The 23719-nt window shown below is 31.8% G+C and overlaps 1 protein-coding gene across 1 annotated transcript in view; it reads right to left on the bottom strand.

Moving 5' to 3' along the window:
* The window catches only part of LOAG_18197 (RhoGEF domain-containing protein), a gene marked incomplete at both ends in the record, with an annotated part of 27436 nt that extends 4094 nt beyond the window's left edge, over positions 1–23342 (bottom strand). The window contains 31 exons of the mRNA XM_020450863.1: positions 7458–7612; positions 7729–7909; positions 8253–8432; positions 8722–8799; positions 9181–9321; positions 9767–9932; positions 10416–10592; positions 10843–10937; positions 11063–11257; positions 11609–11740; positions 11846–12064; positions 12201–12353; positions 13084–13278; positions 14090–14281; positions 14732–14842; positions 16453–16599; positions 16917–17032; positions 17136–17259; positions 17645–17827; positions 17916–17989; positions 18447–18627; positions 19474–19680; positions 20190–20333; positions 20533–20724; positions 20886–21008; positions 21162–21249; positions 21349–21491; positions 21609–21797; positions 22064–22279; positions 22576–22669; positions 23158–23342. Of these exons, the coding sequence (XP_020305414.1) occupies positions 7458–7612; positions 7729–7909; positions 8253–8432; positions 8722–8799; positions 9181–9321; positions 9767–9932; positions 10416–10592; positions 10843–10937; positions 11063–11257; positions 11609–11740; positions 11846–12064; positions 12201–12353; positions 13084–13278; positions 14090–14281; positions 14732–14842; positions 16453–16599; positions 16917–17032; positions 17136–17259; positions 17645–17827; positions 17916–17989; positions 18447–18627; positions 19474–19680; positions 20190–20333; positions 20533–20724; positions 20886–21008; positions 21162–21249; positions 21349–21491; positions 21609–21797; positions 22064–22279; positions 22576–22669; positions 23158–23342 (4776 nt within the window). The remainder of the gene's footprint in view (positions 1–7457; positions 7613–7728; positions 7910–8252; positions 8433–8721; positions 8800–9180; positions 9322–9766; positions 9933–10415; positions 10593–10842; positions 10938–11062; positions 11258–11608; positions 11741–11845; positions 12065–12200; positions 12354–13083; positions 13279–14089; positions 14282–14731; positions 14843–16452; positions 16600–16916; positions 17033–17135; positions 17260–17644; positions 17828–17915; positions 17990–18446; positions 18628–19473; positions 19681–20189; positions 20334–20532; positions 20725–20885; positions 21009–21161; positions 21250–21348; positions 21492–21608; positions 21798–22063; positions 22280–22575; positions 22670–23157) is intronic.
* Between the last annotated feature and the right edge of the window lie 377 nt (positions 23343–23719).

Here is a 23719-nt window from a genome sequence, read left to right as displayed (position 1 = left end):
AATAATATATATATATATATATATATATATATATATATATATATATATTTGTGTTTTTTGGCAATAATTTTCCATTTAAATAAGGTGATCTTCAGCTTTTTAAGAAATCTTGTTAGAATTTCATAAATTATTTGGTTTAACGCATTTTATTCAATCAACTATTCCTATCACAACTTGCATTTACTATAAACATTTTCCTTACTATTATTTGTTATTCAATTATTTAAAAATTTGAAACTTGATTTATAAAAACTTCAAACTTTTGATAGTTTTTCATTCAACTGCTATCATCTACTAATATTTCAAGCAAATTTTATAAAAATGATATCATAGCAATAATTTTTAATACATTTAATTTACTTCATAACATAGTAGCAGGAGGGCTTTTTAATATCAAATCCAAAAAGGGCTGTTCGATATCCATCAAACTAGACAACTAAATTTTGGATCATAGTGGAAATTGAACTAATCAAAAAGTCCTCTTGTCATCTATGTATTAATACACGATTCATATCACTGAGAGCTTATCTCATTTAGCGAACAAAAACTGCAGATTATATCAAATAAATTTAATGAAACTAACTAAAATCTTGGATAGATAGACATCAATCTATGTAAGGACAAGAAAGTTATGCATTTTTTGTAACGTTAGAATTGAATAATCCGAAGAGGAATCGACAAACTGTTATTTTTTTGATAAATTAAATTTCTGATGAAATTTTTGTATTTTTGATGGAATTTTTAAATTTTTTTTGACAAATTTTTTATTTTTTGATAAAATTAGAAATATTTGATAAATTAAATTTGGTAAAAAAATATTGTTTCCAAAAAATTCAATCATTTCATGGATGGAAGAATATGCATGTAATTAATTAAACCAAAGTTTAGAACACAAAATACCCAGTGTAAAATAAATCAAATTCAAAAGTAAACCTTGATAACTACGAAATAAATCATCAACAGCTGTCAATCATTAAATGCAGTGCTTTGCGCTTCGTTTCTAATCCTTGTTCAGCCGTCATCATTTCTAAGGATTAAACAAATTTTATTTTATGTTTTTATCAACAACTTCAAAATGGCTTGTATTCATCACTAAGAGTCCCACAGACAATTTTACCTTTGCATAGGGTAAATGACCCAAAATTACCCAAGAACTGAATAATAAAATATAAAATGAATATATCATACATTCATCATCGATAACACGAATGGATGTGATAGCAAAATTTGCAACTAACAAATGAATATTCAAAAAAAAAGAGAAAAGTCTAATTATGTTAATTTAAAACTTTTAATATTTTAACATAATTCGCGAAGACTTGGTTAGATATAATAATTCAAAAATTTTCATATTTCTTACACGATTTCATGAATTTCCAAATAACTTTCACATATCTAATTATTTGGTTAAATGATAATTTTAACTAACTTTATCATAACTCACTTTTTCATTTTTTTTTTCGGAAATATCAATTATAATGCAATTTTGCATGATGAGATGAAAACTTTTCGATTATTTTATTTAATTAACCTCACTCATTCATTTCTTTCCTTCAAATTTTTGTTTAATTCTAAAATTCCCAGTTGGTTTTAGTTAGTGAAAACTAACTAACCAAAAATTTCACAAATGTTTATTACCAAAACGTACTTCTAGGCTAATCTCTTTCTTCCTTTTTCGTTTGCCTGAAATACTGATAAATTGAAAAGTCAGCTTAATCAGAAGAACAAATACGTATGATCAGAATTTTTTACTAATTAACTCAAATTGCTAGTCGCATTTTCGGAATGAACTCAAGATGTTGATCGGATAAGACTACAATATAAATAAGATTTGCTTTATGAAGTTAAACAAACATTCACTCATACTTACAAAATATTAAAGATTCATAAAGAGCAAGTGAACAAAGAGGTACTGGACGGGATAGGATTTTGCATTAAAAAGTAAACATTTAAGCTGTTACTACACAAACATCACTACTAAAAATAGATATTACTACTCAAATATCACTGAAATAGATATTACTACTCAAAATATAAATGTAATATCCATTTTATTAACCTTCTAAAATCACAAGATTTGACTACAGATTCATATAATAATTGCAAATGTTCTTTGCCACCTCAAAATTGTAAAATTAATAAGTGTTAGAATTATTTCGACACAATTTTAATAATCAAGCTGAACTGAATAAATATTACGGAACAAAAATCTCCAAACTAAGTAATTCTGACATCAATCAAACAAAAAATACGAAGAAAAAACGAATTTTCAAAGCATTACTGAAATTTGCATAAAATATAAGCAAGAGAAAGCCAATATTTGTAGCAATGGACATTTAATATGCCTTATTTTCACACCTAAAAACCATCCTACTGTATCCCACTCATTTAATAGACATCCCATGTTCGGCAAAATCTAGAACATCCTTTTTTCAAATTTGAATTTAATCATAGTTGATAAATTTATCATTAAATTCACTCATCAAATCATGTGCCTGAAAAAAACGATTAAGAATAAGTAGCATTCTAGATTTGTTAAAGCAAAAAAAGAAAAGAAAAGAAAAACTTTAACTTGCCTTCATCTCTCCTACTTTCTTCTCTTTTTTTCCTTATTCATAGCTTTTCGGATGGAACTTTCGAACAGTTGTTTAATTATCAATCTACCATTAGTTATGAATGAATCATCTATATAAACCGTTATTATCAAATTAAATTATCTTTTATAATACTATACCAGTTACAGATCTTTCCATCATTATACTAAAAATGCTCCTTTTAATTTAACAACAATAACAACAAATTATTGCCTATTATCTTCTTTCTTAATTCTTCATATTTGCGGAAAAAAGTCATTTTTTCCCTTATTTAACGAAAAATTTTAAGAAAAATGATACCTTTATTAGAAATGATATAAAATTACTATTAGATGAAATTTTCAATTCCCTTTACAATAGCTTTACGATTTGAAGCTAACCACATTTTTTTTCCTATCTATCGCTTCTAAAATTACAATGAAAAAAGTCATTCGATGGAAAATTTCATCCAGTCATTATTATAGATAAAATTGCAATCTATAAGGAACCAAATATATGCTACGGAATATTGAAATATAATAATTTACATTATTATCCATCCAAATGACACATTAAAGTAACGTTATTAATTTTTTAAATAGTAGCATAATAAATAGTTAAAATGCATTATCCATAAGAATGACATAATATGATGTCATCATTCCTAACTCACAATCAAATAATCAAATAGATGACAGCGTTACTGCTAGACTTACTTTTTATTTTTTGTTTCTATCACAAATCTTAGAACTTATAATTTTTTTCTCTATCTCAGATCTTTTAATGGAAAAAAAGTGTATCATCATACCCAATCGTTTTCTTTCTACTATATAAATCTGAGAATTATTAAAGATAAAATTTAACAAATAAAATAAAATCTGCAATTAAATATAAAGTGCATTCACATCTTTAATCAACGCTAATAATAAATATTCTACTTCAAAGTATTTAAAATTGAAATTAAAAGCAATCAGTAACACCCTACGCGGATTTGTGCAAATCGTATTTTGCTATAAAAAGAAAAAAGTGCATTTATATAGAAGTGACAGCAAGCAATTATTCGAAAAAAAAGAACTAAGCTTGCTATAACTAAACTCTTTACAATATGCCATGTTTGTGACAACTTCGCTATGAAAGTTTTACCGTTATGTTTAAATTTGCAACACAAAGCCTAACAACAACAGGACGTTAAAAAAAGAACGGGAATTTGAAGAAAAATGCAAAATTAATTCTCTTCTTCCTTTCCTTCACTTTTCCAAAGGAAAAAATTCCTCAGAAAACACACTTCATTTACTTTTTCCTTTTTAATACCATAGAAAAAAAGAAAAAAAGAAACTCTAAAATAGAATAGTAATTGTCAAAATCTTATCCACTTGAGTGTTTCATTTTCAAGAATTTTCCCAGATCTTAACTCCTCCTACAAGCTTGAAAATAACGATACTTATCGTGTTTTTTTTCATGGAGAGATCATATTATTTTTCATGTAATGATTCTGCTGTAAATCATGGATAATGGATTAGAAAAATATCATGTAAAAAATTCGAAAAAAATGTCATAATGCCTTTTAAGTAAAACTTCAATAAGAAATTTCCATTGAGGCATGTAAATATTTGTAGTTCACTGCTATTATCAGTAATATTTCTTTCAATATATTTGTTTAAAAAATCAATAATTTCCATGCTAATATATTAACGCCACTTCCAAAATAAAAATAAAATTAAAAAAAAACATCAAATTTTGCGTGTATTCGTACAAGCAAAGTGAAATTTCCGAAGTTTGCAAAAATTAGCTTATTTATTACATCGCAAAATTTGGTACTTTAAAGCAAACCACAATAAATCAATAAACAAACCGGTGAGTTGTTATTACGATCATGATTTGAAGTTCGTTTATGGCAAAAATGTTGCAACAAGGAGGAGAATAGTTGTAATGGTGTTGGTAATTTTCGTATCCTGATATGCCTTAGTGAGGAACGTTGCTTATCAGATAGTAAATTATCTTGCGAAAGTGACATCAAATCAAGTTTGTGAAGACCGTTGATTAAATGATAATACCAATAATACCAGGCGTTATTAGTATGAATAACAAACCTTTATATCAGCAATCAGTAATAAAAGTAAGGATAAATTTTAATGCAGTCAGACTGAAGCAATAATCAACATTAGTCTCAATTTCATTCCCATTCTTTATTTTCATTCCTCTCATAATTTCTGCTTCATCATGCCGCCAATAACAACCAAATAAACTGATATAATAAAGCCTCGATGAAGCTACAAATTTTTATGTTGCCATTAATATGTAGAAAAGAAATTTCAAAATGCAAAACAAAAAATTTGTGCAAAAACAGTTGGACTTTTTGGAAAAAACTTTAAAATTCTAACTGGCTATAAGATGTCAGATAAATAACCAGACATCCACTGCTCAAAAGAAGAGCTTCAAACAATTCACCACCAAAAAGTCTCTATGGATGCTTAATCCAACTATCATACCCCGTATAAGCACAACTCTGACCATGCTACTGCTCATTGCTAAGCTTCACTTTATCAAACTGGGTTTTAACCAAATGAGCCTTTATGGAAATGTTGATATAGAGCTCAATATGATCTCATCTTCTCTTCTTCCTCCTTAAATGTTGCTCATCCCTTCCGTCCAATCTTTTTTTCTCCCAAAAACAAATGCCGGAAAGAAAACAACACTATATTTTTAACTCTCATCAATATCAACTTTCCTTCCACTCTTCCCTTTTTGCTTATGTTAATACCTTCATTCTGCATATTATCAACTGTCGAATGCCTTCTAGCAAATACCGCACTTTTTCCCAACATCAATTTTCATTAGAGCTCTTCTTTTAAGCATACACAGATGTCTAGATATTCAGCATGCTTTATATATAATGCAAATAACAAGGGGGAATAAAAAGAATGGAAATGGATAAATTAAGATATCGGTATACAGCACACTATTGCTATCATCATTTCCTCATCGTTTACCAATTCATATATCATCTTTCAAAACGAATAAATGAATGGCTTAAATAAATAAATGAAATGAATGAATGGATGAAAGATTATATATAATTGAAAAACAAAGTATAACATTAACGAGATCGACAAAAATAAAAAGTTTAAAGAAAATGGAGTTTATTTCCCTCTTATCAACAATCCTTCCTTTCCTTTTCAAATTCCACGCTTACTTTAATATAATATTTCATGTGAAAAAAGCACTATCAAATAGTCACTATTTTCTACTTTTTTACATTATTGATAAATGACAAGCAATGCGGCTTTAGTAACTTTTAAATGGATATCCACAAAGAATAAAAGTAAGGGTAGGGAAAAAAAAGAATTTTAGAGCAATGAATCTTTTGTTTTACCAGAAAAAGCTAAAACATATAAGCATTAGTAAAGAACAGAGAAATAGAAAAAAGAAAAAAAAATGAACAAAAGCAGCCTCCTCCAACTACCCTAATTTTTAACCGGTTCAAATTTCCCTCCCTCGGATACCTTGGTTTCATTCATCCGTTCATTCATTTATTAATTTGAACTTTCTTCTCTTTCGTTTTCTGTCTTTTTCTTTCATTACCACTTCTCAAGTAGTGAAGTAGTAAATAACCGATAAACGTTATACGTTCTTCTCACCCACTGATATCTATCCTTCAGTTCCGAAAATACGGCAAACATACATTCACATCCTAATGGACTTTTCCATTCCTCATTTCTCACACATAAACAGCTGCTCTAAGATAACCAATCATAGCGCTTACTATAATACTTCATTCTAAAAATCCATTATTTTACTTCTCCTATATCTTATATCGTCTATATTTTCATCCTCTATCCCATACTAATTATAAAAGTACATCACTTTCACGATTAAAACAGTGAACAATTTTATACAATATAGGTCATAGAGCTAATGTACAAATAGCGTTTATTTACTTCTCTTTTTCCTTTTTTCTTCGTTTCAGTGTTGAAGAAACTAATTAAACAAATGTCTTACCTAATTATGTAGTCATCAACCATAATGATATTATATAGGTTGTAAACTATGAACAGGCAAAAAATATTTCTAAAAACCACTTCTGAAATCTCAAGTTCTCGAATATCACTCTATAGCACCTAATCGTTTTCGTTACCCACTTCAACTCTTTGCAAATTACAATTGTGCTTTCAGTCACGAAAACTCTGATCCCTATATTTATTACATGCATCTTCCATTTCATGTTCTTTTTTCTTTGGATGCATGCTGGATTATGGAATATCCTCAAAAATCTTTAATAATGTATTTATTTTTTAATGTTATTGATCGTTAATATCAGTTCTAATGCAGAAAAATTAAAAAAGGAAAACAAGAAAAGAGGCAGTGGTAATAGCTAACAGTGGAATACTTGGGGGAAAAAAAAACAAAAACAAAATTGACTCATGACGCATTGGATTATTTATTGAATAAAGAATTTTCTTTTTTTGTTCTATCACCAAAGGAAAAATTCCTCTAATGAATTGAATAAATAATTCGATAAAATACGAAAGAAATTTACAATCGCTCATGTATAAGAATTAAAAAATTATTTGAAGAATCGGAAATCATTCCTAATACCTAATTCAAGGAGCACTACCAATATTAAACTCTGACAGGATACCAACATATCAATCTGCAATCAATAATAACCTTAAGAGAAATATACAGAAATATACAAAATGCATACCAACATGTTGGATAAAACTGTACCAACCTGCAATTTTATTTTTTCACTAACAATCTGTTACTCACGGTTAATGTCATATTACGTATGTAACAAACCTGGGAAATCATTGCTCAGCAATAATGCGCGTTAAATTTCAAAAAACGAAAAATGTATAAACACAAACTATTGAAGAATCAAACCTCTAAATTGTGATTACTGCTTGATGAAGTACAACTACGCAACGAATTCCTATCCTCGTTGCTTGTGGGCAAACTATCACTGTCTTTCGACGTTCGGTCTGACACTGATGTCGTGGTAGTGGCACCTGAATTTCGAGCAGGTATTTGTCTCATATCTGAAAGATTTTAGTGACTAAAGATGAAAACTTTTTGATTCCGACCAATTCTAGGAAAAAAGCAGATTATCTGAAGTTTTTGAAAAGATTCCGTCAGATGACTATGATGTCAATACCGAAATTAGCAGTCATCAATCCCTGCATCAACTCTCGAATCTTCTTCACCCAATGCACCTTGCATTGTTCGCTGGCTGCTTTCAGCTCCGTACGCATTTCTGTATTTGGTTCATTTCCTTGACGCAATGCAAATTTGCTCGCATCACCTTCCACATGCTCACAAACATTAATCTCAGCTAACTGAAATCATAAAAACATTTTTATAAAATAGTAAAAATAATTTGACCAAGTATTTCCAGAACACATTTTATGGATCATATTCCATAAATCAGGGTTCTTTTTTTTTTGAAAAAAAAGCGCATTATTCAAAAATTTTTAATGCTCGTCGATATTACCAGCAGGTGCTAAGCGCTAATATTAAACAGTGTGACACCGCAAAAGGAATGAAAATAACGTGGCACAAAATTACAACGTCTTCCTCAACCAACCGAACACCCTCTTTTATCTCATTTCACTTCCCTTTTCCATAATTTCAATATGAAATTATCTGATTTGTTTGCTTCACAAATATGAAAGCGCTTGCCATCAGATGAGTTTTGTAGGTATATTTGATTGCTCGGCTTGATAATTCTGTTTTCTTCGCGAACACAACGCACAGCTCAAACAAGAAGACCTGCCTTTCTCGACCTTTCTTGAAATACGCTTTCGGGTCCCAGACCAGAAATGATTCTTGCATCACAAAATCACCAAGAACACCAAGTTTCTGGAAATATTTCTTTGTTAAGAGTGAGTAAAAGGAACTTGTCTAGACGGAAAACGTTATAAAAGTTATGTCTACTGCGTCCTGATGTAGATATTGTTCGAGGTAATAACTGAACGAACAGAAACAATAATGGCCCTCGTAAATAATGACATTCTCGTAACTAAATGAATTTTAATAATGTCCTTATACTTCGATTCAACCTCATTAGTAGCAAGCTATCACGACATACGGCTAACAATTGCCAAACGATTTATGCAGAATAGTTTTTGAACAAAAAGCAAAATTTCACCTTGTAATTTTCGAAATTGCCGAGATGCATAAGATCATTGGCTCGTCGTGGCACGCTAACAACTACGTCATAGGCCTCCTGCAATATTTATAAAGATATGCATTTCATTCAAAATATTGGAGAAAACAACATCTGATATCTCTTATAAAAGCCCATTGCAAGCTTATTTAACAATGCAAATTATTGCAACTAAATTAAACATAGGCCTCTTGCAATATTTATATACGTAATGTCTGGTAAGAAATATAGTTCATAACTTCAACATTTAACTATCTAATCTACTATGATTTCATCCTTCATCCGAAATGACGAGGTTAAACAATAGGAATACTCATTCATCTTTTTTGAATCATCGACTAAACTATTAAAAAGCTTGCTCTGTAGCTTTTGAAAAGTATATTTTGGTCTAGATCTCTTCGCTGTTCAAAAACTAAATATTCAAAAGGAAAGCAAACATACCCTGATTTCATCAACATTATTTTTACAATTTTTCAACAGTTGTTCGAGCATTAAACGATATCGTGTAATTCGTTGTACAGGCTTAATTACCAAAGAGGACAAATCCTGGCTGTGTTCCAAACCACTTTTTTCACGAATTTCCTGGGAGAAAACAAGATGAAAGTTCGAGAAATAATTTCAAGTTTTTAATAAAAAAGTAAAATCGAAAATTTTTAGTAAAAAAAAGTTGTTTTGAGATAACGAATAAATCTCAATTTCCTATATCACTATGACTAGCTAATTCTCTATCCTAAATAATGAGGAAAGATACATCCGTTTCTACATATTAAAATGTTGATAAATAGCAGATGCATCTGATTTATTCAAATAAAGCATGCCTACAGCTAGTAATCATTTTGCTAAACCCGTTCGGGATATAATTATTCTTTTATTCTTTTCCCATTAATAAATGATTCATCCAATCATTTTTACAAAACCTGCAACAACGGTGAACAGTGGGATTCCACTGAAATTCTTACTATTGACACATTAAAAGAAAACGAAAAAAAAGGAAACGAAGAAACAATACTCATACAATCACACCAACCGAAAAGAATTGCACGGCTTCCGGCAATGCAATAACATAATTATTTTGTTCTTTGTTAACACAGTATTCCGTATATAAAGTATTCAGCATTTCAACGGAAAATATGAAACAATAGCCCACATCTTCTGGATCATTTTCGTGTTTGGTCAATTCTGGTAGAAAGACTCTAAAAATATAGGCATTGAAAAACCTGAAAAGCTAAAATGAAAAATAACTACAAACGTAATATTCTCCGATCAATTTTAAATTTCACAAATTTATTTAAGCATGCTTTCCTTCTATAATTCGTTGCATAAAACAACCGTTTGATGAGAGATTACATAAGGTGGGATGAAGCATTACTTCATGTAATCAATAATAGGTTCACTGACTAATAATTTGTTTCTTTAATCTATAAATACAGTATGATTTATCTATCCAGAGATAGATAAATTACTTTTTATTCAATGGGCCAAGTACGGTGTAAGTTTCCCTACGCCCAGACGCAATTTTAAATTGAAAGTAAGCAGTATGAGTAACTTTTTTTCACTTTGGTTAGGGGATGAAGCAATTTATCACGCCAACAGTATGAGTACAAGCTGACGATTATTTTGCCTTCTAAACTGGAAAAAGTTATTTTATTCACTGAAATGCTGGGAACACAACTTACTCATTATGGAATTTATAAAGTTGTTCAATATTGCTGAAGATTTCTTTTTCTTTATCTCGAATTGCTATGGGCAATGTATCGTTTACTGCACGATATGCGCTCAAGTAATACTTGATACATTTATGCAAATCTTCGATATAATCTTTTTCGGATTTGATTAATTCCATCATCGGTTCTCTAAAATGATAAAATATTAAAAACGATAATTCGAAGAATCACTATGCGAAATTCCAAAACTCATATCGAATATATACATATATTCGAAATATATGCGATACACATATATGCAAAATTCCAAAATCCATATCAAATATATATAAAACTTGAAAAGGAATTTTAGGTTAGTATTACAAAAGCAAACACATAAATGTTAACAAATGATATGCAGCTGCTGTTCTGCAACCAAACAAAACTTTTGATAACTCGCCTCATCTTACGTTTTTCTTCATTAGCCAATTGTTCTACCTCAATTTTTGCTTCAATATTCGAGTCACTTTTCCTATCCAAAGAAAATTCATCTTTCTGCAAACAACATTTCGTTGATATGATTCTTTTGATATATTTTACTTTTTAATCATAAAAAATACTGAAAATTCATGGAGAAAGGATAAAATTAAGTGGATGTATACATATTTCGAATAACGAACCGCTTTATTTACATCCAGTTTTCGTCCGAGTGCTCCAGAAAGTAAATTTTCATAATCGGCAAGACGCATGGAAAAATGTTCATAGCTTGATCGTACATCAAACATTTTTCGTTCAATAGCATTACAGTGATGATCTAGCGTGGACAGGAATTTTTCAGCTAGTTCAAGCATCATTCGAACTTTCAACCTTTTTTGCTGAAGGAAAAAAAATGAAGGCGTGAACTACCAGATGGATCGTTATTATCCAATTCTATCAATCATGAGTTTCGAGATCAAATGATATCACTTTAAATTCTAGAGCCCTACCTTCATTCCTTCCAGCTCTGTTCATTTAACGTTAATAGGTTAATTCATGTATTATGGGGAATAGATAAGGTATTTATTGCATTATATGTAACCATGTGTTTAGTAAATAAATTAGCAAAATAATAAACAAACGAAGCGATGCATAACATAAATGCAAAAACGAGTGGGAAAATGGAGAAATGAATAATAGCCGTACATAAACTCTTAATTTTTGCTTGATATGAATGAAAAATTGAGAACCTTTGCTTCAGCTTTGAAAGTCATGTATTCATCCATGTATGCTTCTAGGCTTTCTCGATCCGCCAGGTTCAATCGCCTTTCCAAACACTGCTTTAGGAACGCTTCGCCTTCAACCGCTATCCACTCATTGTTCTGCAAAAAATTAACTGCTACTATGGTATTCATAAAAAAAGAAAGACTTAATATTTATAAAAACTGTCCAAAAATCACAATGCTTGACAATATCAAAACTATGACCTCAGCTGCAGTGGCTTCAAGGAGACATGCTTCATGACAACGATCAAGCTGCTGTTTTTTCCGCATCCACAAATCGAGAATTTTCATTTGTCGCTTACGCAGATTTTCTTTAAGAGCTAGGAGACGCGTTTCGTGCAATCGTATATGTTCTGCTGATGCTTCACAACGTCGAATATATTTCAGGAACATTTCTGACGTTTTCTGTCCATACGAACAACCCTTCAATTTCAGCACTTTTTAATTATTTTTTGACCTAATTATGTGCAACTTTGGTAAGAACAAAAGGAGGAATTGTTATCATCAAGTGCATGACGTTAGATTAAGTCAACTGAATCAAAACAAAATATGAACAAACCTTCAAAAACCTCTCTTTATATTCCATATGTTTCGATAATAAGCTTGACATATGATGCGCTCGGTCCTTGGCATCTTCTCCGTTTCTAATTTGGCACCAGTCTTTCGAACTCATACTGTATTCTTTCTCGAGCTGGTCCAAAATTGGCATGACCTATAAAGATTTAAAGGATTGCCTTGTAGAAAGCAATTAATCTCTATGTGGAGTCTTAATATATATTTATTACGAAGAGCATTATTTAAAATATTTCAGGCTCCTACTTCTATGATCTATTCGCTGTTCAACAACAAATGTGTGAAAATCCTAACTGAAGTAGGTAAAGTGTTGTTGGCATAAGTAAAATTGAACCATCTGCGTTCGAAAAGTCCCATCTATTGAAATTAATTTTATCAAACACTTAAACTGCACCACTGAAGTACATAGAGTTATATCGACTTATGGTCTATGCAAGGTCAAATAATATTCACAGAAATTTCTATGATATCTGCCAGGGATATTTGAATTTCCACTGTGATTCTATTGCTTTCACTAGAATTCAATCATCGATAGAGCACAGCGATGTTCGATTCCATTTTCTTCTGTTAACTAGCTATGATATTAAACCATTACTTCCACCATGTACAGATATAATCTTGTTTTAAGAGAACGGCCTTTCCCTCCTTGCACACATACCTTTTACTTAGCACGATAATAATAGCGGAAAAGACATATGTATCTTAGACCTATGTATCTTACCTAATAGATTTCACTTTTTCTTATCATTTGTTCCAGCGAAATATGTTATATCTATTAATATCAACAGAAAATTCATCACTCTTCATATATAAATTAAAAGAAATCTTAAATACACTAAGAAGAAATAAAGAGTCGGGAAAAAACTTACTCCCTGATGTAGTGTTTTGTAGCACACAACACCAGCCTTAATTAATTTATTCCTTTCTTCCGTAACACCAACTAGTCGTCTCCAACGATTTAATACTTCTTCATTCAAATCATCTACTGAGCGGACATCAACACCACCGCTGCTAATCAGTTGATCGGTTTTATTTAAAAAGGCACTTGTTGTACGACTAATACTCTAAAAAATAAAGTAAATTTGAGACTTAGAAAAAAATCTGAAAAAGAAATCTTATTAAACATAATCACCCCCTTTTAACCTATTTCCCGGATCACCTAAATCACCCTTTTAACCTATTTCCCGGAATCCATGCTTTAAATATTTGCTTGTTTTTTTTTTCACAACATCAAATTTCACATGCAAATTCTGCATTAAGCAATATATTGAATTCTGAAGAAAAGGCTGAATCCTGAAATAGTAACGGGAAATGCTTATCTGTCAGCAAAAACTGAAAATAGCATAAATTTCTCCTAAACAGAAAGTGCAGAAGGGCGGATCCCAACTTATCATCTCTTATGAATGATTGGCGCATATTATTATCTACAATTCAAAATTTGAATTTGAAAAAAAGTACGTAATATTATATTTGAAATTTTACCAGCACTATCGATAAAACATTGTGCAAACAAAGTGATTATCGCTTAATGAGTTCGAAATTATGAAATATAAGTTTAAGTCAACTGTCATATTTCGATTTAAATTAACTAAACCGTTGCAATATAATTTTAACATCCAATATAGAAACCCATAATAAAATCAGCCAACGCCCAACAGAAAGAATGATAAAAAAAAATGAAAATTCCAGCTCTTCTAAAGTGCTGAACTGGTTAGTCAATAGGCTAATATATGATGTACTGATGTAGAATGGTAAATATGGGTAATCCAAACCGGAACGAAGACAAAATAAAAGGATCTCTGGTTTGAAAATAACGATCATCAATATCTTGCAAAAAAATTAAGAAATCGGTTTTAGTTTCACCAAATAATTTACCTCAACAGCGTGCTGGAACTGTTTGTGAGCAGCTTGCGCAGCTAGAGCTTCTTCCAAAGAAGTTGGGATTGTATTCATATGAAGTAATTTTGTTTCTTCGTATTGCATTTTTTGTATTGCAACTGCTGCCATTGCGCGTGCACGATTGAACTGCATGCACTGTTCAATTCGATGGTGCGTTTCCTGTGCTACCTGAGGAAAATTAAAACTGAAATCGGCGAAAGCATATCTTAATACTTTTGTAAAAATTTTTCTTTCCATTGTTAGATATATGATAACGGTCAATGAGATATGTGATTCACCTGAAAATTGTGAAGTAGATGATTTGAAGCACTGTTATGCTTATAGATTTGAAAAAATTACATCAGTTTAATTAGTGGATCGATATTCTTCACTCCAGAAAAGTTTTGTTAAATCAAAACAAAACAAAACACCAATAATAAAAAACGAACTGCTACATCTGACCTAATAGGAATATTTTAAATTTAACAAAAATATCTCCAAAATTTCATGAGCTACATTTAACCTTCACCAAAAAATACCATATCTAGGAAAGAATCAATCTGACATCATTTCCTATGATGGTGACAATAACATATCTTTAGTGTCAGTGACAAAGTATCTTATTGATAAATAACTAACCTGCATTACTTCACGCTGACAATCGGTCAGTTGTTGTAAACTAGTAATGATTACATCAGTGGCTAGGATACCTTCCGTATTAACAAGTGTAGATTCATTGTCTCGAAGCGCCTTTAAATAAAATTTATTGAAATAAATCCATGCTTTTAGAAACAGTTAATTTATAGAAGTCCCGATCAGTACGTCTAAGCAATCCTAATCACCATTTTTATTGCTACTCCTTTGGTTAATTTAAGCATGAAAACATTGATGATAGATAAGAATCACTAATTCTGAGACAGCCTTTTCATATCCTCAACTCTGCATCCTCTCTCTCTCTTACACTTCCTAAGAAAAAAAAGGATCAGGATTCCGAATATTTGAAAAAACCCGACATATGTTCATTTTTCATAAGTTTTTTTAACAAAAAAAGGAAAATCTCCAGTGGTATGAAATACTAAAGTACAATGATGTAAGAGGGTTAACAATCAAATTAGTGCCGAAACGCTTAAGGGACTGGAAAAGGATTATTCGTGGCTGGCTATTCACATCAAGTATATATAACAATCGGACTTCATAAGCGAATGACCAATGGATTAAAGTGACTGTCCATTGTCCCTTCCTATGCAACATTTTATAGCAAAAATAAGTAAGATTAAGAGAAATTTACAAATTGAAAAGTTTGGAGTGTACAGAATGACTAAGTCATCATCAGAATTACCTGCGAAGATGAAATAAAAGGATACAACACTCGCGGATCACGTATATATCACAGATCCTTGCCTATCATGGAAATAGATGCCCAGGCAGATAAATGATAATACGTATTTAAATAGTCGTGGAAATACATAAGCAGATAGTCATGATTAAGCAACATCGGAATGAGGAGATCAAGAAAAAGTGATGTCGAAAAGACTAGTATAACCAACAAGTAGTACTGTTGTATGCAAGCGATGAGTATCCCGCTTGCTCCATCTCAGATAATGAAGCAACTTCTTTTATCTTTGTTACTGACTACTGGTATTTTTTTTTTGTATTTGTCTCTGACAATAGTTAATGAATCTGATAAATACACAAGAATCTAGCAAAGATATAGGAAGTTATCGAAAACTTGCACAGAATGGACGGTCCCATGGCGTAAAAAAACTATCAGCAATGAAGAAAGATAATGTAAGGCATTAATTTGGAATGGTGTACTAATAATAAAGAAATGAGATTTTCGTAGTACCACTTATTGACGGTTTTAAATTGATGAATAGAATTGAAAAAATTTCCATGGAAATCTCTGAGGAAATGTGATATTGGGCTTCAGATTTGAAGGTTCAAATGTTAAAGTTCCATTAAATAGTCATGATAATTTTTCTCATCCCTATAAATATCAGTACCAGCAGTACAGCATGGATAACGTAAACCTCAAAGGCTTTTGTTCGAAGTTATTATAAGCTTATTACCAAAATATCATCGCGTAAAGTTATAAGTTATCGTGATATCAAAAAATTGACATATGTCGAAGTAATAATGAATTAAAACAGAAGGAAAAAAAAACGATTAAACTTCAGCGTAAAAACACGCCGAAGTCCCAGATTCTACAAGTGTCAAGATTTAAAAATCCCAGATCCTATAAGTGCCAAGAGAAATGAACTGAAATATATAACCAACTTATTTTCTTTGTATAAATGCTAATTTGCAACTACTGCAGTTTAATTTTAGCTGGATAATATTTTATCATTGCAAATGTTCACCTGTAGCAGCTCGGCAGCATTATTTTTTACTCCAGTGACGGCATTTTTGACTTGGGTAGTATTATCATCTTGATATGGCAAAATATGTTCTGCACGCTCAGCGAAATTATTAGATTTCACCAAAGCCACCATATCCTCTCGCCAATTCTGCAAATAATAAGAGGATGAATGATACCGAAATGATTGCATGCCTAACAAATTTCTCATGTTAAAGCTTGACAGTTTTTTACCTCCATATTGATCTAAAACAGTTTTAGGTTTGCGTGAAAGTCAGAAGAATCTAGTTATTTCAGCACAAAATAAGTTGAAACATATCCAATTTTTTAAAAAGTTTAGATTGAGACGATTGCGAAGTGTGTGTAAGGATAATAAAGTGGAAATAATGACGACAAAAACATCGGATACAGAACTGCTAAGAACTGCTCCAGGTCACCAAACCTCGGTTAACATAAATTTGTTTATACCTTAAGCTGCTGAATAATCTGCTTGCAATCCTTAATAAAAACTGCAAATTTTACACCAAGCTGAAGAGATCTTCTTTGATGTGGCCAGCGATCAGCTAATTTTGCATGTCGTTGTTCTGCAATTTAGAAACTTTTAATATAAATGAAGTTCAGTTTAACTAAACAATTCGTTATAATGAAGGACTAACGGTAAACTTAAGTCATAAACAAACCACTCACCAATATCATTGATTAAACGCTCGATGACAGCAGCTGTTTCACGATTATCGATGTTCATCATCTTAGCTTGCTGCTCCAATGCCCTAATCAGCTGATTTCCTTCACCCATTGTAGTTGCATATGCCTAAATTGAGATGGAAATAAGCAAATAAAGGAAAAATTGAATATTTCAAAAATCACGGAAGTTTTCTGGAATAGATATTTCTTAAAATAATTAAACCTGAAAAGACTGATTTATAGGTGATAAAATTTATATATTGTGTAAGGAGAAATAACTATATCAGACATCCACTAAAACCTGCCGATGCAGAGTAACTGGTAAAGCATCTGTTACACAGAATTAGGAAGAGGATGCTAGATACCGTTAAAAGAGAGAAATGAAACTGAGCAAAAATTGAAGTCTTACGAGTCCTCAGGTGGAACAGAGTTATATTCACTTTTAATCCAAGAACTTTAAAATTTCAACTTCCATCGAAAAAAATTTAATTTAGTATGGTGGAAGACCAAACCTGCGCCGTAGCATCACTTTCAATCATCCACTCTTCTTTACGTCGTTCCCCTTCCTGAACATTTGTCGAAATAATGTCATACTGGCTACTTTTCACCTCCATTCGTCCATACCACTCCATAATTTCACTGTAATGTGTGTGGAACAGAACCGATTTATTCAGTAGATCTCGTCGTGCTTCGACCTAAAAGTAATTTCGTTCCATTAGCAATGTCAAAGGTATGGATCTCTAAGGACGATTAAAACGAAAAAAAAAGAAAAAGAAATCTAACTCTAACGGAGAAAGCTTCAATCCGCCTCCTCAACTCTTCCACCACAACAGTCATTTGCTGTACGTCGCACTCTCCTAAAATTACGTACACTTTTATTCATAACATTTACAGTCATTGAGATTTAATTTATGGAAATCATCTGCGAAGAAAATAGCTCAAAAAGTATTAAAACTGTTCTACTATCCATGTCATTTGTAGCAATGACAAGTTAAAAATACGGTTGAAACGCATATTCTAAAAGATCGTGAGCATACCGAGAAGAGATTTCTAATTTTGCTGTTAGTAATGAACAGATGTATGGAATATTATCCGGAAGACTGGTACAGATAAGTAAATGAAATAATTTAACTCGCGACAGTAGTCTCTTTATGGAGACTGACTCATGGCCGTAACCGAAATGATGCAGTTTCGACATTATAAAAAGATAAGTTAAATCGAGTGGTCTGATAGTTTTAAAGGTTGAAATTATTAGAGCTTTGTAAATCGTACAAAAGAATAGAAGACAAAGTCACATCATGAATAAGAACTTACCGGATTCAATGATAGTATTAGATGCAGTAAATAATTTTTCCGCATTTGAGTAGGTATTAGAGGCTACCGACCGGAAATGACTATGATTCCTTTGTAGCATTTTTGCCTGCGATAAATTATTACCAATAGCAGTGTTTTTATTCAGGTATGCATCACCGTGTTCTTCCAACCACTGAAGAACCTGAAGCAAAAAAAAAGCATTATAGTTCATATACGTTACAGTTCCTTTCCACATAGTACTCATACCGTGTTTCCCCGAAAATAAATCATCCCTTGAACATAGGGCTTGGTGACTTTTCAAGGAAAGGGTTGATATGAGCCCTTTCCTGAAAAAAACACCCAGTTCGATCTTGCCGCAGGGAACACCAGTGTCGACGTTTCCTACACCTGCGCCAAGTCCTGAAGAGACCTCAAGCCCACTCTCACCCCGTACTGGCCATTTCCCAACCTCGTTGCCACTCAGCCACGAGAAGTGTCAGCTGGCCGTGCCGAGCCTCCAGACTTACCGTGTTTCATCGATAATAAGACATCCTGAAAATAAGCCCCAGCACATTTTTTGTTTTGGGAGAGAATAACATAAGACCCTGTCCTATTTTCGGGGAAACACGGTATATTCAGTATCAGACGTCTTTACTTCTACGATTACTCCGGGTAAAAAAAATCAATTTCCGTGGTCATTAATTAACAAAGCACTAGTATATACACAAAAAAATTAATGCTTTCATTAATTTAAAAGATTCGGAGAACTGCTAAATTTCCGAAGTAGCTGAATCAAATCAGCAAGTAAAGAAAACATTAACAGAACGGCAAGACTCTATACTTCCCCCTCGTCCTCCATCACGGAACACTCCAACGCGTCGCCAAATTACAAGGTGAACATGACTAGATATCAACCTGTCGAGACAATTTTAAATTAAGCCAGTTGCTCACTTGTTGGTGAGACCGATGGTTTGAGATGTTTGATCATATCCAAGAAATGGAGATTCCAGATTGTCTTCAAAAATATTTGTAAAAAAAAGAAACCAACTCTATGAGTATCTGTTTCGAAAGCAATCAGCGCAAGCCTGGAATGTAAACGCAGCTTTTTGGCTTGCCATTGAGAATATAATTCTTTATGTGCTCGAGTTATTTGTTGAATCAAATCAACAACATGCTTATAAGCATTATTCTGGCCAACTGCATCATTTGCTAACGTTTTCAGGATCTGTGTTAAAGACCGGCCATCACCAACAGCCTACAATAATTATTCATCCATCACAAAGATCATTTAAAAAGCCACTTAAACACAATTACTTAGTATATCTAAAATTTATCCATACTAATTATTTAGATCTACTGATTTAGCTTTTAAAATGATGCCCCACTCGTTGCGTAAATTTTTTTTTCATCATATTAACAAATTTATATTAATTTTTTTCATCACATTAACAAATTTATATTAATTTAATGTTGTAAAGATCCCACTTTTCCGTAGTGATTGTTTCTCTTCTAAACTTATCTACCGCATAAGTTCTAACCGCTAGAGACCAAACAAATGTAATTATTTGCAGTTAGGGACAAAAAAGCAAACCTTTCATCTGGCTATAAGCAAAAAGGATTGCAATTAAAGCATATTTAACTAAACACTGCTTAAAAAATTACAAATTATATAATTCTTTAATGAAATCACAGACGATTGCGATTTCACGAGTACCTATTTGATAACTCTTCCTTTAACTGCATCAAAAATCTTGTCAATTTTACTTCAGCATATGTTTGCAAGAACATTTCGCCAAAACGTTCGTGTTCTGCGATTGCTGCCTCCAGTTCATCACCAGAATATTGACCCATCCGCCTACCATTATCCAGTGTAATACTATGCAACCATGATGGCGTGTTTGACAAATACTGTAATATGAACAAAGCAATAAATAAAATAATTTAAAAAAACCAAGTTTTTGAAAACCAAAAAACCCCTATCCGACTATGCCAGAAACTCCCTAGGTTCACAAATTTAAGTGTAACCAAAAAGTTTTTGTCAACATTACCCCTCCGATAACAGGATATAATAACCATACTATGTTAAATCCTGGAACAAAAAACTTACAATGTGACTTTTATGATGAAAAGAAAGCGTCAAATCAAGAAGGCGAGAACGCTGTTCATTGATCTGTTTGAAACGTCGCCACTCGTCATCCAAATGCATTGCTACATTTTCAATTTGTACTTTTCCATAGTTTCCAATTTCACGAAGACGCTTGGCAACTGTCATCACGTGTGATACATTAACTTCAGTATTCTGCACAATTCATCAATTATTTGGTGTCATATTTTATGTTATCAATGTTAGAACATGGATAAAAGCTTCGAAATACCTCGGGTAAGAAAAAACGAAACTATTCGCAAGATTTTCTTCGCTTCGCTTAAAAAAACTAGAATGGGTTTCAGAAAAAATCTTACATTGGCCGCTGCGATGAAATCAAGATGCTCTGCAAGCAACATCGAAGTTGACTGCTCAGAATCACCAATTTCAAGAAGTCGTTGCATTGATAAAGTATAATGACTGCGAATCCAGTCGAACATCTAAATGTATGAATTACTTTCTCACAGATATGAGAGAGAAAAAAAAATATTTCAGAAAATTAAACAAATTTGGGACACAAAGAAGATTGAGAAAAGATAATAGATGATAGGGCAGCAACTTTTTTGCCGAAAAGCAATTATAAAAACGTTCACTTTATCTGCATCTTGTTCAAAAAGTTTTAGTTGATAGCAATGATCCAGCTTCTGTCTACGTGTTTCCCACTGCACGAAAATTTCATCTCTGAAAAATTCAACGTTAAAAATAAGTATTAAAGAATGAAAACGAAAAAGAAATGTTTCATTCGGATCAATTTCAAATTATTTAAAAAATTAAACAAACTTTGAGGTACGAAGCGAATTAACAAGAGATGCAAGATGAGGAAGGGCAGCAGCAAGGTCTGGATTAGTTGTTAGTAGTCCATTTGATGAATTATAACTATCATCGGGTGTTTCGCCCATAAAACCTGATATCCTTTGTTGCACCTAAAAAAAAAGTGAGAAAAAACTAACAAATGAAAACGCAAAATTCTCCCGTAAAGCCCAAAAGTCACTAATCTGACTCGAAACCATTCGCAGTAAGTCAAATTTTCATGCACTTACTTGTTCAACGTCATGTTGAATTCGCTCGATTGGTGCACCTAAGATTTTCTTCTTCAGCACAACGTGTGCTGCTGTGGCACGTTCGGCTGTAGCAACATCAATTGGCATTTCACCATTTTTCATTTCTTCACGATAATTTTCGAAATTATGCATAACATCAATCGTTTGCCATATCAACCTTTCCAATTCCTAGTTTGATAACAATTATCTTCTTCATTGTAAAGAAATAGTTACGATAAATCCGTGCTATAGAAAATAAATTTGCGTTCGTCCCAATTAAGTAGATTTTTATGCTTAATAAAATGAAATTTTCGCCTGCATTAAAAAATAATACCGTGATATCATACACGACGATATATATGTATATATATATATATATATATATAATATATATCACACCATGGCATGGTATATATACTATAACTGAAAAATACAATAAGTCGAAACTATTTTACCAATCTTGTTTCAAGCCATTCGTCGTGATCATAAAGCAGTGAACCACCTAAATCACGTGTTAACTGCGATGAATCGACATATCGCGTAAGTCCTTCGACCGAAATCATTTGAATATCAAATTTATATTTTCCACTTGACACCGATGTTTTATGCTTTTCCCAGAACTTGTCCGGTTTAATTATCAAAACAGTATGCACTTCTGCAGGAAAATGCTCCTATAATTAGTAGATCAAATTCATTCATCTCAGACACCTAATCTTCATTGCGTTTATTGTGATAATAAAAATAAAAAACTTTCAATACATACATATAGCCGTGATTTTGAGGAGTTCCACTAATGACAAATTTCAAATTGTGAAGAATATTACAAATTGTTTCAGTTACATTCCAACTCTAGATTTTTGAAGTTTCGTTGGAATTTCCCTATTTCCAAAAAAAGACAAGGAGGACTTTCGTCATAAGAAATTAATCATTACTAAATATCCTCTTGAAATAAAGCATCCCTATTTACCTGTATACATTTGAGAATAGGTTTAACATTATTCCATGTTGTACCTTTCCGCATATCGATGATGATCGTAAATCCACGATCCTTATAATCGTCTCTGAAAAGCTCAAGCGACCATTCGAGGTATTTAAATTAGTAATTGTTTTATAGTTTGGTATATGACCTCCTTTCTACAAATAATTCATCTAACTAATATCCATGTAGCAGTTTACTCATTTTCTCTTGCGTCATAAAAATTTTATTCAATGCACTTTACACTTACCACTTACCCACTTACCCTTACCACTTACCACCCCTTACCACTTACCACCCCCCTTTTCACTTCCCCACCAACCCTAGGTGAAATAGGGCAAGTGTTTGATGTCTGCTTGATCTTTTACAGGAAGTTAATAAGGTATCATAGTATCTGATATGCACAGAAATGCACTGCACGGATATTTAGTAATCAGAATCCTAATAACAGGTTCTGCAAATTATACACTAACTGTCAATCACTAAAAAAGGTTCAGTTTTTGAAATCAACTTATTTCTACCCTTCAAAATTTCTGAAATTTCATTTTTCAAAAATGTTTTGTAGAAACTAACGCCGTAACAGCATGAAGATAAATAAGTATATTCCGGATATGATCGGAATTGATCGGCGTAGTATTTTCTCGAGCTGGGAAAATAATCACGGCCCTACCATTTCTATCTCTTGTACCAGGTAACAGAGCCACACGATCACGTAACACATGAAGAATATCCTCAGCTTTCGGGCATCCATCTCGCATCTCTACCATTTGATGATGCAACTCTTCCGTCACCACGGACCCTTGATGTCCTAGACTAAATTTAGATCTTTGCCGTAACGATCGTCCGTATTTCTGCAATAGAAAGCGATTTTATTCAAATTTCTCAAACAGATATGATCAAACACTCATCCTTTCCTCATTTTCAAAAAATTGCAAACAAACAATTCATAATAATTAATAATAATAATAACGATAATAATAATAATAATAATAATAATAATAATAATAATAATAATAATAATAATAATAATAATAATAATAATAATAATAATAATAATAATAATAACTAATAATAATAATAATAATAATAATAATAATAATAATAATAATAATAATAATAATAATAATAATAATAA

Source organism: Loa loa (genome assembly GCF_000183805.2).
Source record: "Loa loa unplaced genomic scaffold supercont3.222, whole genome shotgun sequence".
Taxonomy (NCBI): domain Eukaryota; kingdom Metazoa; phylum Nematoda; class Chromadorea; order Rhabditida; family Onchocercidae; genus Loa; species Loa loa.
This window is presented reverse-complemented; position numbering and strand designations above follow the sequence as displayed.